This window comes from Zingiber officinale, chromosome 1A (assembly GCF_018446385.1).
Source record: "Zingiber officinale cultivar Zhangliang chromosome 1A, Zo_v1.1, whole genome shotgun sequence".
Taxonomy (NCBI): domain Eukaryota; kingdom Viridiplantae; phylum Streptophyta; class Magnoliopsida; order Zingiberales; family Zingiberaceae; genus Zingiber; species Zingiber officinale.
In genome coordinates this window covers 52,513,724-52,531,567 of record NC_055987.1, presented here as the reverse complement: position 1 = coordinate 52,531,567, position 17,844 = coordinate 52,513,724, and the positions used below count along the sequence as shown (strand labels likewise).

General features: G+C 38.4%; 2 protein-coding genes across 2 annotated transcripts; one reads left to right on the top strand and one right to left on the bottom strand.

Moving 5' to 3' along the window:
* Positions 1 to 15,060: 15,060 nt before the first annotated feature.
* Positions 15,061 to 16,197, top strand: LOC121997950. The gene has a single exon (XM_042552639.1). The coding sequence runs from the start codon at positions 15,061 to 15,063 to the stop codon at positions 16,195 to 16,197; it is 1,137 nt and encodes a 378-aa protein (XP_042408573.1).
* A 4-nt stretch (positions 16,198 to 16,201) lies between these two features.
* LOC122003651 lies at positions 16,202 to 17,163 on the bottom strand. Its single transcript, XM_042558735.1, has 2 exons — positions 16,637 to 17,163; positions 16,202 to 16,282 (listed from the first exon to the last, which is right to left on the bottom strand). Exons 1-2 carry the CDS (start codon positions 16,949 to 16,951, stop codon positions 16,202 to 16,204), a joined length of 396 nt encoding a protein of 131 aa, XP_042414669.1. The 5' UTR covers positions 16,952 to 17,163.
* Between the last annotated feature and the right edge of the window lie 681 nt (positions 17,164 to 17,844).

Below are 17,844 nucleotides of genomic sequence, written 5' to 3'. Positions count from 1 at the left end.
TGTCCATCAGTCTGAGGATGGAAAGCTGTACTGAACTTGAGTTTGGTGCCTAGTGCATTCTGAACGCACTCCCAAAAGTGTGAGGTGAAGCGCCCATCTCTATCTGAAACAATAGATTTAGGAACTCTGTGAAGCCTAATTACCTCCTTAACATATAGCTGGGCCAACTGCTCTATAGAGTGGGATACCTTGATGGTTAGAAAATGAGCAGACTTGGTCAATCGGTCTACTATTACCCATATCGCATCATATCCATTTGTGGTTCTTGGGAGACCTGTTATGAAGTCCATGGATATGTCTTCCCACTTCCCCTCTGGTATTGGGAGAGGCTGAAGAACTCCTCCTGGCCTCTGGTGTTCTGCTTTGACTCTCTGGCATGTCAGGCAGGTACTGACATTTAGCAACATATCTTTTGAGTCCAGACCACCAGAACCTCTGTTTTACGTCTTAGTGCATCTTGGTAGAACCAGGATGCATGGAGTATGGTGTACTATGAGCTTCTTCTAAAATCTTATTTCTCAGTTCTTCATCATTGGGCACACAAATGCGACTCCCCTGATAAAGAATCCCGCTGTCCGTTACTCAAAACTCTGAATTATCTTCTTTCTGTATCCTTTGCTTGATCTTCTGGATGTCTGGATCTTCACTTTGCTTTCTCTGTATATCCTCAAGCAGTGTAGACTCTAAGGTCAATGCAGAGAGTTGCCTTTCAATAACTTCAAGTCTGAAATCTGACAACTCCTTCTGCAGTGGCAGGGCTAATGATGACAAAGATATCAGGGACGCACTGGATTTTCTGCTTAGTGCATCTGCCACTTTGTTAGCTTTGCCTGGGTGGTAGAGGATTTCACAGTCATAGTCTTTGACTAACTCCAGCCACCTGCGATGTCTCATGTTTAAGTCTTTCTGAGTGAAGAAATACTTAAGACTTTGATGGTCAGTGAAGATTCTACACTGAACGCCATACAAATAATGTCGCCAGAGTTTTAGTGCAAAGACCACAGCTGCCAGCTCAAGATCATGAGTGGGATAGTTCTTTTCATAATCTTTGAGTTGTCTGGAAGCATAAGCTAACACTTTTCCTTCATGCATGAGTACAGCTCCTAAGCCCATCTTGGAAGCATCACTGTAGATGTCAAAACTCCTGTCACTTTCTGGAACTGTCAGGATAGGAGCACTGGTCAGTCTCTTCTTCAACTCTTGGAAACTCTGTTCACATTTATCTGACCATTCAAACCTCTTGTTCTTTCTGGTGAGAGCTGTTAGTGGAGAGGCTATCCTGGAAAAGTCCTCCACGAATTTCCTGTAGTACCCAGCTAAACCAAGGAAGCTTCTGATCTCCCTGGCATTCTTGGGTCTACTCCAGTTGTTGACCGCTTCTATTTTGGCTGGATCCACCTGAATACCTTCTTTAGAAATGATGTGACCTAGAAATGCTACCTGATCTAACCAGAATTCGCACTTTGAGAATTTAGCATACAGTACTATTCTCAAGTGCGTGTCATGCTCCTCTGGGGTCCTTGAATAGACTAGAATGTCATCGATGAACACAATGATAAATTTATCAAGGTATTCTCTGAACACTGTTCATCAAGTCTATGAAGACCGCTGGTGCATTAGTCACACCAAAAGGCATGACTACAAACTCATAGTGTCCGTATCTGGTTTTAAAAGCTGTTCTGGGTGTATCACTTTCTTTCACTTCCAACTGATGATACCCAGAGCGCAGGTCTATTTTAGAGAACACTGTTGTCCTCTTTAGCTGATCAAATAGATCATCTATTCTGGGAAGAGGGTACTTGTTCTTAACTGTTACTTTGCTCAGCGCTCTAAAATCTATGCACATCCGCATAGACCGTCTTTCTTCTTAACGAACAACACTGGAGCTCTCCGGGGTGAATGACTAGAACGGATGAAACCCTTGTCAAGTAGCTCCTGAAATTGTTCTTGTAACTCTTTTAGCTCTGCTAGAGAAATTTGGTACAGAGCTTTTGAAATTGGGCTGGTGTCAGGAACCAATTCAATTTCAAACTCCGCTTCTCTGTTGGGAGGTAGTCCAGGTAGCTCTTCTAGAAATACCTCTGGATATTCACAGACTACCCGAACGTCTTCCTGCTTGGGTCTTTCTTGTTATCTTTGTCCTTCCAGTTCTGATTACTTGACTGAAGTCTCTGTTTCCCCACTATCTTGTCTTCGATCTTGACTGACTTGTGTTGCGTTTGTTGTGTCTTGATGCTGTTCAGATAGTGCTCACTAATACCCTGTTGACCAGCTCTTCACCAATCTGTGGTTGGTGAGTTTCATTACTCACATTAAGTGCTATTTCTAGTCTCAGCCTTCGAAGCATCTGTCTGACTCGTTCTTTCTCTGTACTTACTAACTCTAGGCAAAGACGAGCTAGTCTGTTGAATCTTTTAACCGCTTCTTCTACTGGTAGGTCACTTGGTCTAAATTCTATAAGCTCTTCATAATGTTTATTGGTGATCCATTAACGGAAGAATTCTTCGTAAAACTCTGTCTCAAAGTCAGCCCAGCTCATCTGGTTGACTACTCTCCTACTCTTAACTCTCTCCCACCACATACGAGCATCTCCCGATAGGCAGAAAGAGGCGCACTTAACCTTCTCGACTTCTGGCCAGTCAAGAAGTTCCATTGTGCTCTCCAGTGTCTTGAACCAAGCCTGAAAATCCTAGGGCTCAGTAGTGCCTGAGAAGCTCTCTGGTTTCAATTCCAGCCACTGTATGAGGTAAGCTTCTTGCCTCTGAGGTGCTGTGGCGACTCCCTGGGCAGCTGGTGAAACTTCAGTCACCACTGGGGTCTCCACATTGATGGTTGGGGGAGTGGGAGGAACTGGCTTTTGATTGCTCATCAAGTTGGCAATCACTTGTTGCTGCTCTACTACTTGTCTCTGGAGTTGGGCAACAACTTCAGAGAGATTGGGCTCAGTTGTTCTAAACTCTTCGTTCTCCTGATCTTGGTTCTCAGTACGAACGGTACGGGGATGTTCTCTTCTTACCATCTAACTATGCAAAGAAAAAGACTTGATATTTTCTCTATCCTTTCTAACATACACATTTGTATATGAATAAAGAAAACAGCGAAAACCCTTATCTGACTTAAGCACTTATAAACAATTACTTTATACTGTAAATATGTAACGCCCGAAAATTCTCAAAACTATTTTAGGAATATTCTATGATTTTTCTGGAATTATTAGATATTTTTCCGGAATTTTCCGAGTAGCGGAAGTAGCAAAAATAATTAGAAGAATAAAAAGGCTTAAGCGGGAATTGAACCCGGGACCTCTCGGGTCCGCTAAACCTTTAGTTAGCCTTAGTAACCGGTGAACCCAGCAGGGCCGTGCTGAAAGAGAAGGGAAACATTTATATTTATATTGGAGTTGGGCCTAGTTACCCACTTAATATAAATTAAAAACTTAAGTTGGTTTGGGTTATTTCTTTTATTTGGTTCGGCAATTTCTCCCTCTCCAAACCCTCACCGACGCCAACTCCTTCTTCCTCTCTTCCTCTCGGCGCCAACACCCAAGCAAGCCTAGGGTTTCATCCCTAGGGCCATAGGAGTGCCTTCCGGTGACATCTCGGGCACCAGGACGTTCCCCTCCGCGAGTAGAGCACGTGGACACGAGCGAGTTGTCGAGAAGTAGTCTCCACCGGAATTTCTAGCGATTAGATTTGTAAGAAATCTAGCATACAAGGTAAGAAACCCCTCACCTGCAGTATAAGTAGCTCTCGCGTGTTTTCTTGTATGCATTAGATTAGTTCTATTGAATTTTGTCAGCATATAGGGTGTATTTTAATTCTTCTCACAGGTTTAGGGATTAGTGAGCATATCTAGATGGGCCGAGCACGTGTACCCTCTGTAGATGGGGGTTTAGACGCTGCTGGGTGCCTAGAGGTGGTATCCCTGATCGAGAGGAGAGTTAGAGAGCGCCAAATGCTCGACAAAATGCCTAGCACAGCCGTATGATACAGTGACCGTTTAGTTAAATGCCATAGAACATGTTAATTAGCATGATCAGTTCTATTTCAGCTTTTATGAGACTAGATGTCCAAATGGGTGGGCTCCCACAGTCGCCTCTAGGTTCAGACAACCTAGTTCTAGGTTCAGATAACCTAGATTCAGCAAAATAGTATTAGCTATTTCAGTATTTTACTTTTCAGTGTCACTGTACTGGATTAGATATCCATTGGGTTGGGCTCCCATAGTCATCCCTAGGTTTAGCTAACCTCGTAAACCCTATTAGATTCTGAACTTGTAATCCTGGGTCTAGTTAGGGGTGCGCGCACAGCAAGTACAGTTGTCAGGGCCCATCAGCAGCATGTATAGTATTTTTACTTACTATATGTATATGATTTTCAACCTTTCACAAATTAGTTCGTGAATTCAGTACAGTCCTAGCAGTAGCTCAGTAATAGCTTAGCTCAGTTTTAGTATCAGCTTAGTTCTTCATTGATACCATGTGATTGATATCATGATCAACTTTAGATATGCCATGATTGTATGCTTATATGCCATGCCATGTTTAGTTTATTCAGTGTACTTAGCATATCCTTTTAAACAGCATGATTTAAAAACATATTTGCATCGTATGCATGTTTTAGTGAGGTAGATGGTTTCTTACTAAGCGTTTGGCTTACAGATACTATTTTTCCTTATACTGCAGATACAGGTAAAAGGAAAATGGACTAGCAGTGGAGGCTGGAGGTCAATGCAGGTGAAGATGTGTGTGGATGGAACCTGGAAGAAGGTCTTAGGGAACTTAACAAGCTTTACCTAAATACTAGAACTGTTTAGAGATTTAGCAGTTTGCAATCTAGTTGTTCATCGTTATGAATTAGTTAATCGTGTCCTTATTATGTCTAGAACACTTCTTTCATGACATTAGAATGTTGGCAGATAGTGTTACAATGTTTTTCCAGTTGTTGTAGAGTTTGTAGGAGTGATTGAGGCACGAAACAGTGCTGAAGTCAGAGTTTCAGTGGTGAAATCAGACCTTTGGCACGGAATCAGAAACTCGAATCGATCAGCTGATCGATTCGAGAGTTTCCAATCGATCGAAGGATTGACTGGGTACCTGGTTTCGCGAACAGTAGGCTTCTGGATCGATCGGTCGATCGATCCAGCCAATTTCGTCGCGAACAGAAGGCTCTGGGATCGATCACTGGATCGATTGATCAGTCTGGATCGATCAGTCGATCGATCCAGAATATTGCCCGAGCACAGTAGCGTGCTGGATCGATCACTGGATCGATCCAACCTATGTCCCGCATACAGTAGCCGGCTGGATCGATCACTGGATCGATCCGACTATTCCAATCGATCCGTGGATCGATTGGGAGGTCTGGTATCAGTGGGGGAGTGTCTAAGTTCAGTTCCTTGGCCATGGGGAAGGTGAAACATGTTATGAGTAGTTAGTTTACCTCCCTTAGCATGTATCGAACCAAGAAATGTCAGTAGTTTAGTAAAATTTTAATTGGTACAGCTTCCGCATTTAGATTTAGTAATGGTCAGGGAATAGTTTAGCACAGCATAATGTGACGATCGGCCTTACAGCTCAGCTAGTGGAAGGCGGGTCGTTACAAAATAGTAATAAAGGAAAGCAATAAAGAAAGAAATTAAATACTTTCTTACTTGAAGACGGCAAGCCTGATGGTGATGTGTGTGTGTGATGCTGGAGAATGGGAACCGCTCTAATACCAACTGTAACAACCACCCTTCTTACTACTACTCTCTAAGGGCGACCGTTACCTAACTATTACTCTACTTACTAGTGTCACTTATGCTAATATTAGCAACACTTAGATTTATCACGACCCCAGAGGAAGTCCTACCGAAAAATTTCGGCAGAATCTCCCCTGTACCGATGACCAAATCAACCATACGGACACTATATACACAGCCACAGGCGGCTGGAACATACTTTTTTTCACAACCACGCAGTATAATAACACAATAAGAAGAAGGAAACTACTCTAGCAATAGCAAACAACTATATCACTCCAACAATAGGACCCAACTACAAGTGCGGAATAAACTTAATTACAATCTCAACTCATAATAATATTTAAAGAAACTAAAAGAACTCTAAACAGAAGAGTCTAGATAATTTGCCAGCAAACTCTGGATCTCTCCATAGTCCAGTCATCACACACCTTCATCACCACCACCTTGTCGCCTTCCTTTCATATTTTAGCTTTTCCTTTATCTGCAGTAGGAGGAAAAATAGATCTATAAGCGAAACGCTTAGTAAGTACTATACTATCTCACAAAAACTCGAAGTGCATAAAAATGCAAACAATACTGAAACTGAAATGCCAAAAGAAAAGCTGCATGTACTCATCTAATAGCAAAGTACATATGGTGTACAGAAATAAAACTGAACACTGGAAATAATACTAAACATGCTCACTAAACTAATAAGAAAATAATGAAACTAATGCTGTATATATGCTTAGAATTAAAGGAACTAAACTCCTATTGATTCTAAACATAGATGGTACTTGTTTCATTTTCTTATAGCCTTATACTAGAAATTAAACTTTTAATTTCTTTTACTTTTACTTTTCTTCTTCATTTTCTTTTTCTTTCTTCTTCTTTTTCTTTTACTCTTTCTTTCTTTTTCTTTTCTTTCTTTTTCTTTTCTTTCTTTTTCTTTTCTTTGGGCCCAGGCTTAGTACCATCTTTTGCACGCTCTCTAATAGAGACTGAGGTAGCGAGCCTCTAGTCCTATGAGGTAAAGACCTTGGTCTTACCAGGACCAAGACCTTGGAATTGGTCACCTGGATTTGTTTAACAACAACCTTGGAAGTCGGGTACTAGCCTCTTACTTTAAATGATTTACTGGTTAGCTCTTTTTAACTAGACCTTGGTCTTTTTCTTACTTATAGATGCTTATTACAGCAAGGAAGGTCCAAACTAAATGTTATGTGCATATATGTATATGCTAAAATCTATCCATGCACATTTTAAAGCAAGAGAAATAAAAATCAGCATACTACTACATGCTATAATCAGTTCATGCACATTTTAAAGCAAGAGAAATAAAAATCAGCATACTACTACATGCTATAATCAGTTCATGCACATTTTAAAGCAAAGGGAACAAAAATCAGCATACTACTACATGCTATAATCAGTTCATGCACATTTTAAAGCAAAGGGAACAAAAATCAGCATACTACTACATGCTATAATCAGTTCATGCACATTTTAAAGCAAAGGGAACAAAAATCAGCATACTACTACATGTTATAATCTGTTCGTGCATACCCCAAAGCAAAGGAAAACGGGTCATGCCCATTAAGGTAACAAAAGGAAACCCAAATCAAAGTCTGCGATGTTACCAAGAAAATATCCTAATATATCAGTTCTGTCATTAATCAATCCCTTTAATCTTAACATTTACATCCATTAAACATTCTGTAGCATGACTCAATCGAAGCATTTAAGATAAATAGACCAAAGATAACATGGTTCAGTCATAACATGTGTGCTTAGAGGGCATATAATTCCTTATATCAATAGTCCAGAGCATAAAACTTAAGACATCATGATTGACATTTACGGAAACAATTACCACAGCTTCCCAAATCCCAGCCACAATAAATCTCAATTCTTTACAACCTATTTCGAAGCCAAGAGGAAAACTAAACCAAAATCTGTAAATTCCAGCAGATTCCGAAATCTGAAGACTCCAAATTCTGAATTTCTAACTACAAAATTCTAAGCAAACAACTACATGCTAAACAAGCAAACTAACCCTATTTCTCTTCTTTGAAATACACGGCAACAACATCAAAAATAAAGGAACAAAGGTTATCAGATTATAGCACACCACAACATCAATACAAAGGGGAACAAAAATCCAACTATGAGATGCTCATTATCAGAATTGGGAAGTCTAGACTATGTGCCAAATTCATTAAAAACCCATTCCCATCTTCTTATAAAACTCACGGCAACAAAACCATGTAAACCAGAAAACAACACTTTAAATTCAGGATTGAGTTCATGGCAGCAACCAATAAAAATTGAATTACTACTTTCTTCCTTTGTGATTCATGGTTGCTAATTCAAAACACAAAATCCTTTGCTCTGTTTGAAACTAATGAGATCTAAACCACATGCTTACCCATACCATTTATTTCCCTTCTTGGAAGTACACGGCAGCAAGTTCCAAACAACAACCTTTACTACACGATTCAAAAACAAGGAGAATCGAAAATCGAAAACCACTCCTACCGCAGGTGAGTAGTACTTACCCTTGCTTTTAAGACTTTCAACCGGAAGGGGAAGAACTCTAGGGTTTGGAGACTTGCAAGCTTTCGGCCTCTTCTTGTGCCTGCGGCTCTGCCTCGACGAGTGAAACCTTGTACTGGTGAAGAACCTCCGGAGAATCCCCTCGCCGGCCACCGGAATCGTGCCCTAGCTGCGGTCCTGTTTCGCCCGAAAGAGGTAGCACCGATGCCGCGTGAGAGGAGAAAGGGAATAGGTTTCGGGCTCGGGAAGAAAATTTAGGTCTTTTTAAAACTAGGGTTTTCCATTATAACTATACCTTAAATCTATTTCTCTCCATACTTGGTTAACAAAACCCGCGTAGCCCAGTTGGTTGGCTGCGTTCGGTTGGGTCAGGTTCGGTCGGAGGTCTTGGGTTCGAGTCTCACCTTCAACATTTTTGGTCAAAACTTCTTTCTTTTTGTAACATACTAAACGACCTCCAAAAATTACGTAAAAATACTCTACAAATTCCTAAAAATCTCTAGAATATTTTAAAAGTATTTCCAAATATTTTTATGGACTTTTAGAACTTGAAATAGGGAAAATTGGATCGTTACAGTCATAATTCATATTCAATCCCATACTGGTTTAGCAGGAATTAAACCCTTGAGGAGTTCAGTTTGCAAGATGATAAACTCAATACTGGTTCAGCAGGAACTCTAAGTTATTACTGATAAGATAAACTCACATTGAAGGAATCCATGCTTAAACCATATAATACCTCCTTCCATGGTCTGTTCTAAACACTTCAGCATCTCTTCCTTTTCTTGTTATGTTTTAATAACTTTGTAAGAGAGGTAACTGCTCAAAATGGTGCCAATTAATAGGGGACTCTTCTCCATAATTCAACATAACATCTGTGCATTCTTAGAAATCAGAAGTGAACCTCTGAAAACCTGTAATCCAAAATCCTATAACTGCGCATTCAAAATTCAAGAAATTAGATTCAGCTTCATTAATCTTCACTAATTACCACGAATTCCAGCAATCGAATAAGCTGTGCATTGCTGCACACTTCAATTCTACCAATTCCTGTATTCAAGCTACTGATAACTTTCCTCTAAATTCAAGCTTTTTCATTTCAATATTCTTCAATACTAGATGATAGCAGAAAAATTACCTTGAATCTGCACTTCCATTAGCTATAATTCAGTATCTAGACATCAGTTCAATTTCTAAATTCCTGCACATTAACGCCACTTCAAATTCAGTGGTATTCCAATTCTAATATGGTTCCTAGCCCTTGCTTAGCTGGTGTAGCACACCTTCTTCGTATGACTAAAATCTAAAACAAAATTCAGAACTGGCAGCAACATCTACATTCTGCCTAAAAAATGCTTTATACGTTTCTTTGGTTTAGTTGTAGTTTCTGTAGAAAAACATTGCTGGTCAATCAGATTCAACAACAGTCAACAAAATCAGAACCAATTTCAGAATTTATATCTGCACTCACAATTTCAGAATTAGGAACTTTAGTTTCCATTATCTGAATACTAATTCTGCAAAGTTCCAAATTCACTAATCTCCCTACAACAAAGTGCTTGAGTAAATATGCACTTCTCAATTCCTGCACTAGAGTATCACTGATACTTATTTCTTCCTCTGCAGTTTTGTCCATCTCTGAAATAGATTTCAAACCCAAAATGTATAAATCTTGTTGAATTCTCTGTCTCATCAGCAGCAGCTTCTAAAGTCAGAACTCCTAGATTTCAATTCCAAACTTCAATTCTAGAACTCATCAAAAATAGATTTAATTTTCCAGCAACTAAGTTTCAGAAATTTCATTCCAAGTCTGCAAGTTTCTATTTTCATCCAATTCTCAGTCTTAGATCTTGTAAACTATGGAGAAGCAAGATCAGCATGTAAGAAAACTCTACAAACAGCTAGCTTTCAATTTTTTAGTGAACAGATGCCTATAACCTCCAAATACCACAGTTAAGTACAGATTTCTGATTATCTGTGCAGCTTCCTGACTTCGTGTCAACTAATCATCATTTAGCCATCAAAAATTTCAATTCTTCTTCATCATGTTTCTTAAGACCCCTATCAATGCATACTCGAATGCTTTCTAGGTTCCAGCAGTTCTAGCTCATTCAAATTCAATTCCCAAATTGGCACAAAAAGGGCCCAATTCATTTCTGCAGAATTATGAAATTCCTGGATTACTACCTCTCTGTTAATTTCTATTTTTGTAGAAAAGATCTCCTTCTAAAACTTAATTTGTAATCCTTGAATGAGTATCACTAAACAACTAGAATAATATACCCAAAAACAGCCGTCAGTTGCTAGCGTTGTTTCCCTGTTTGGTATCAAATTTCTTGTCTAAAAGTCTTGTAAACTTTTTAAACTCCACTTGTGCAGCAAGATGCAGATTTCATTTTCTTCTTCAATTCTGGACTTTTGTATCAATTTGTCACTGATTTGCAGGACTGGAAGGGATTAGAAAGGAAAAAGAGTGATGAATTAAACCCCTCAAAGTTCTTGCTGTCTGAATTTTGATGTTTATCCAACTACATTTTAAAAAAACATCTGTTCGGCCTTCAATTTCAATTCTGATATGGCTAATAATCATAAGTTGTCAATTGAATTTACCACTTATACTTGATTCTTAACTTGATATAATTTCTTTTTCCTTCCATTGTTCTAAATTTTCTATATCATAACTAAAATCAGAACAAAATCCAGATTGAAAACAGAAATAAAAATAGAACTAGGCTGATTCTGAATTTTATTCCCTTGCACCATGCACTAGTTACACAAAACACAACTCTTTCATTAGCAGCATAAGTAGGGTCTTCACTTAAATTCTTTGCTGATCATAAATCTTCATCAGACTTGGCACATTGTTATTATGTATTTTGATTTTTGGCTGAATTCTGTATTCTGTTGCATTTACAGAATTTCCAGCTCTCCTAAACAGCTTGAAAAATGCACTTGTCCCTTATTACAACCATTCACATTCCTGAAACAAGATCTTGGCACATTTTTTTCTGCATTTTCAAACAGCTTCCTGCACATTTCTTGTCTTATAGCTCTCTTCCATATCTCTGCATTTCCAATTCCAACATCCCCTGATTTCATTGTCTAACACATCCTGGGCAGCATCACCACGGAAGGATACATAACAAATAACAATGAATCGATATGAACTTCAATTGAAGGAGTTTCTACTCAAAAACAGCAGTAAGCTTTTGTTGCTGTGATTTTCAGGTTTTCTTCATTTACTTGATACTGTTAAGAGAGTTTGGCATAAATCAAGTTTAGCATTTAGCTTCAGCTTTCCTCTAATAACTTGCAAACAACCTTTTAATTGGCACAAAGATAAATCATAGAGATGAAGGCTCTTGTCACTTCTATTTCATTCCCGAATGTCAAAAAGCAACCCTCATGAAGCCATCAAAAATTCCTTCAAGTCCTCAAATTTTGTCCAAAATCTTCCCCCACACTTAGAACCTTGTCATCTTAATTAAGCTAACTCATCAAGTAATTAATCCAAAACTCTCAACGAAATAAAAGAAATATGACAAGCAAAGAAAATTAAGAATTAGAATGCTAGATGAGAATGTATAAAGAAAATTATGAGGAAAGGAATTGGAAAGTATGAAGGGGGAACAAAATTGACTAAATCCTCAATTTCCATGCACACATATGTGATTGTGACTTTGAAAAGAAACTAAGCAAGTTCTAGAGTTTCAATTGCTATGAGTGCATGTCACAAAATAAAGTAATGAAGTATAGGCTAAGGGTGGTCCTCTCTAGGTATTTTCATGCAAACAAGTCCAATTAATCAAATTGGAATCCACTACCATTTTAACCAATATCATATAAGTAGAGTATCCAATCATGCCCAATGACCTAAAATTGATGATCAAATTTAAGAAGCTTTTACCATCTTAAAAATATTACTAGAAAATTCCATGGAGACTTTATTCAAATGAAATGCTATATACTAAACAAAATGCAGAGTATGGAAATAAAGTGTGGAAACAAAATGCAAAATGCAAAGTATGAAACTAAAGAAATGCATAAAAAGAATTTATTAACAAAGCATGAATTAAAATTCAAAAGAAAATTAAGTTGGAACAAACTCCCCTTTTTCCCGGTGGTTGAAGAAGATTTAGAAGGAGAATCCATGCCGGAAGTGGAGGAATTGTGGTTCCACTAAAATTCTTTTTATTCTTCATTTTTCCTTTTAAAGCTTTTTCTGGAGGACGGAGGCGGTTCAGTTCAAGCATCCACTATGGGAGCTTGCATTCTCCTACAACATCGTTAAAAGATAATACCTCCCATACACACGTGGGATAAAAAAAAAAGGAGAATATTAGTCTTGGTAGGAAATGTATCAAACAATGGATCAAATCTAACAAAATCAATGAATGGACCTCAATTAAATTTTCTGATGTATCACCAAAATTGCTCACCTTATCATGTTGAAAGGTACGTGGAGTGGTGATTATTACCTCTTCCTCATCAACTAAATGCTCAAGCTCTGGTTCTGGTGAATGTACATCCTCATGTAGTGATCCTTGGGTTCTTGGCTCCATAACACAAGTCCCTACACTTACATCTTCAATTCTTGGTGATTCTTGAGGTAATGCTTCCAGTAAGCAATCCCCTACACTTAAATCATCTCCAAAATCAATTCCTGCATCATTTCCAACATCTAGAGCAACATCATTAGTAGAATCAAAAGTAGGTTCAAATACATCATCACAACATTAAAAAGTACTTAAGGAATCTAATGAAGAAGTAGATGCAGTGTCAGGCCTGACAAGATCTCCACAACCCATCTCTTCATTGGCGCTCTATGTTTTCAACTGATGAATGGATGATGCAATATGATCTAACTGATTTTGTATATTCTATATTCTTGAGAATTGCTGCTCTTGATGCTCATTCATTTGTTGCATAATCTCCCTGAGTTTCCATGTTGACTCATCCATCTGAGGGTCATTTTGTTGAAAAGGTTGTTGATAACCATGATTTTACTGCATTATTTTGATTCATATATGCATGGTTTGATGTTGATTTCATAGTTTAAATCATGGTTACATCATATATTGTGCATTGTGTGTATTTTTAGACTTAATTGTAAATTATATTATTTTTGGTACTATTTGATGCTAATATTTGATTCTTATTTTGTAGGCATCAAAGGATCTTGGATTTGGATTTATTTGGACCAAAATTGGGCTCGAATCGGAGTTCAAACAAGAAGATCAAGCTTTGGGTCGATTTGGGCCATTCATCAAGAATAGGAGAGATCTGGACCATCCGTTGAAGATCTGGCCGATCCAACCTAATGGGGAGCAAATATGAGCCATTGATGAAGATCCAGAAGTTTTGATCCAGATCTGAGTTCATCTAGCCATTGATCCAGGCCAAAACAATCTGGGCCGTTCAATGAAGACTGGGCCGATCTGGGCCATCCAGTGATGATCTGATCGATCCGACCTAAGGGAGAGTAGATCCAGACCCTAGATCAAGATCAGTACCTTCAGATCAGATTTTAGGCGAACTTTCACCGTTGATTTAGTTCCAAATTGATCCCAGCCGTCGGTTCAAATCTAAGATCTGTTTAAAACAGAGAAGCTACAGTGCCCAGCTTCTTCGTCGATTCCTCCGCGCTCAGCTCCGCGTCCGGGCGTCTTTCTTTAGGATTTCGGCCCCATCCTCCTTCAGATCTACTTCTCAACGAGTCTAATTGGCGTTGGAGCTTCCATTCTTTTGCTTCTAGACTCAGATCTTTTGCACGCGCCGGTGAACATCTCTCCGGAGCTCAGATCTGTTCGTATGTCCTCTGTTTCAGCCATCATCGGGGGAATTCTTCGGTGATAGTGGCTTGCTCTCTATCAGAGAGTATCGATCCAGAGAAATCGGATTCAAGATCTGCGAAATTTCGAGCTGTGCAGTTCCAATCTTCACCGGCTTTTCCAGGAAAGTTTTCCTTGGTGCTGGAAGAGATTGAATTGAGTTGAAGTTTTCATTCAATTAGCTTGTGTTGTAGCAAGGGAAGACTTGTTAGAGGAGTAGTTTTGATTGGAGATGGCTTAGAGTTTAGTTTTGCAGTTTATAGTTCCTGCGTTTTTGTTTCTTTTAGATTTTGTCATTGAATTCGTTGTTTCTTTAATTCTGAATTATATAGTTCTAGTTTTGTTACCTTAGTTATCTTTTGTGCAAGTCAATTATGTTTCCTTTCTTGTTTATTTACAGCTAGAGTTCTGCATTTCTATGCTACAGTTGTTCTTCCTGCAAATCCAGTTTCGTATTAAAATTTCTGCACAAGTTATTTCTGCAATTTAAATTCTGTTGAATTCTTTTAGTTTCTAATTCACAGAGTACATTAGTTTTCCTTATCTAGAATTTAATCATTGCTTAAGATCAGATTAATTAGCTGCAATTTTAATTCTTAACTTAGGATTTGAATTGAAAGTCATCACTCCAATTAATCTGCAGAAAACTTTAAAAGAAGAATAATTCTAATCTAAAATCAATCATCCTACAATTAGTTTCCTTGTGAGATTCAACTTGGGACTTCATGCTACATGTTTTATCTTTAGTTTTGGAATGTTCCGATCTTTATTAATTTGATGTACAATGTGACACTTAGATTTTGTGCACACCAAATTTTGGCGCCGTTACCGGGGAAACTAGTGGAGTTTGCTTGTTTTTAGATTGCGTATAGTTCATCTTTTCTTTGTTTTCACTTTCTTGATTTTATTGTCTATCTATTTTTTGTTCTAACTATTGATTTTTGGTGATATGACCAGATCCTCGTGTGGTAAACTACTTGATTTTGATCCAGAAATTGAAAGGACCTTCAGAGCTTTGAGAATTCAAGAGAACATTTCAGAGGACTCAGGAAGTTCTTTATCATCTTCAGATACCCCCATGGCTGATCATAGCAGAACAATGAAAGAGCTTGCAGCTCTTGATGAGACTTTCAAATATTCTTGCATTACATATCCAGATTTGGCAGGAGACTTCGAGCTTAGATCTGGATTGATTCATTTACTTCTAAAATATCAAGGATTATCTAGAGAAGACCCAAATAGACATTTGCATGAATTCCATGTGGTCTGCTCAACCATGAAGCCACAAGGGATTTCAGAAGAAGATATCAAGCTGAGGGCCTTTCCATTTTCATTAACTGGAGTAGCAAAAGATTGGCTGTATTATTTACCACCAGGATACATCACTTCTTGGATAGATATGAAGAAGGCTTTCTTGGAGAAATTCTTTCCAGCTTCAAGGACTGCAATTATCAGGAAAAGTATCTGTGGGATTCAGCAAGTGGTGGGAGAGACATTATACGACTATTGGGAGCGATTCAAGAAATTATGTTCAAGTTGTCCTCAACACCAAATCAGTGAGCAGTTACTAGTCCAATACTTCTATGAGGGTTTACTACCTATGGACAGAAGTATGATAGATGCAGCAGCTGGAGGAGCTTTAGTGAACAAGACTCCAGAACAAGCTAGGGAGCTTATTTCAAACATGGCAGAAAATTCACAACAATTTGGAAGTAGAGCTTTGACAACAAGAGGGGTTGGAGAGGTTCAAATGGTTTCCAATGAACAAAAGGAGATAAGAAGCTCATTATTGGAGTTAACATCTTTGGTAAAGCAATTGGCACTGAATAATGCTAATCAAGCTTCCATTTTGCCAAGTACACAGTTTCCATATCAATCGAAGGGAGTTTGTGGCATTTGTTCAAGCCAAGACCACAATTCAGAATTGTGTCCAAATCTTCATCAAGATGAGTCAGTAGCAGCATTTTCTAGAGCTCAGTTTCCTCAAAAATATGACCCCCACTCATCTACTTATAATCCTGGTTGGAGAGATCATCCTAATTTTAAGTATAGCAACTCATTCTATCAACAACCATTTTCAAATTAGCAGTTCAGCCACACTTCCAGCAATTTCCAGCAACCTGAGCAAAGTTTCCAGCAGCAAAATCAGCCTTTCCAGCAATATTATCAACCTGCAAATCAATTCCAACAGCAATTTCAGCCTTATTAGCAGTTTCCAAATCAAAATCAGCAATGGCAATTCCAGAATCAAGGTGTTCAGCAAGAGCAAAATGTAATCCAGAATGCACTTCCAGCACCTTCAAGATTAAGTTTGACTCAAGGAAGTTCTAATAGCTCTTCAAATTCGGATACACAACAGAAGATGGATGATTTGATGCAACAAATTTTGCAACAGCAGCAATTGTTTTTACAGCAGCAGCAACATGAGCAAAGGACAGATTCAGCTTTGCAAAACCTTGAAAGACAGATTAGCCAACTAGCAACGAACTTAAATCAAATGCAAGCTCAAGGTTCAAGCAAACTACCTTCTCAAACAATGCCAAACCCAAAGAATGTGAGTTCGTTGACTCTTCGAATTGGAAGAACCATAACCGAACCAATGAAGAATATTCCAATTGGATCAGATTTTGTTGCACCAGTACCGGATTCACCAGATCTTGTACCAGGAAATTTGAATTCAAAATCCACTCAACCAGTACAAAACAGTGGAAGAAATACAGCAGAACAGATTTTAACAGATTTTGGTTCAGCAGAACAAGATGATTCACAATCAGCTCCAATTTCAGCTCAAAATGTAGAGAAAGAATCACAACAGCAAGGTACTGAGATTTCTGCTCCATTACCTTTTCCTCAAAGAAGAATTCAGCAAAAGAAACATGTTGAGGAAGAGAAAGCTAGGGAATTTCAAGAACTTGTTAATTTGTTTAGCAAAGTGGAGGTGAATGTGCCCTTGTTAACTATGATAGAGCAAGTTCTGAAATATGCAAAATTTCTCAAGGATGTATGTGTGCATAAGAAGAAATTAAAGGGAAATGAATTAGTTAGCATGGGAAAAAATGAATTAGTTAGCAAGCTCTTATTCGACCTATTCCTTAGAAATGTGATGATTCAGGAGTTTTCACTGTGCCATGTACTATTGGGAATTATGTATTTGTGGATGCTATGCTGGATTTAGGAGCTTCTATTAATGTAATGCCGAAATCAGTTTTTCTATCATTGGGTATTGGTCCTCTACAGCCTACGGGAGTAGTTATTCAGTTAGCCAACCATAGTCAGGCTCATCCAACTAGAGTGATTGAGAATGTTTTGGTTAAGGTGAGTGACCTTATATTTCCAGCTGATTTTTACATTTTGGATATGGAAGGTGATGTATTAATGAATAGAGCTCCAATTATTTTGGGAAGACCGTTCCTTAAGACTGCCAGAACCAAGATTGATGTGCATGCCGGAACTCTATCTATGGAGATTGCTGATGTAGTTGTTCAATTCAGTATTTTTGACACGATGCAACAAAAGAAGAGTCATTCTATTCTCAGTGTTTATAAATCTGAATGGCTGGATACTATGAATTTTGTTGATGCAGATTGTGAGGAAATTGTTTCAGACTCTGATGAATTGGGATGTAAATCCAAACACTCCGGAGGTTGTAGTGATAACAGGGAGATAGTTGAGGTAAGATCTGATTGTGGTCAAACTACTGTGGATGAATCTATAAGTGTAGGGGATTGCAAGG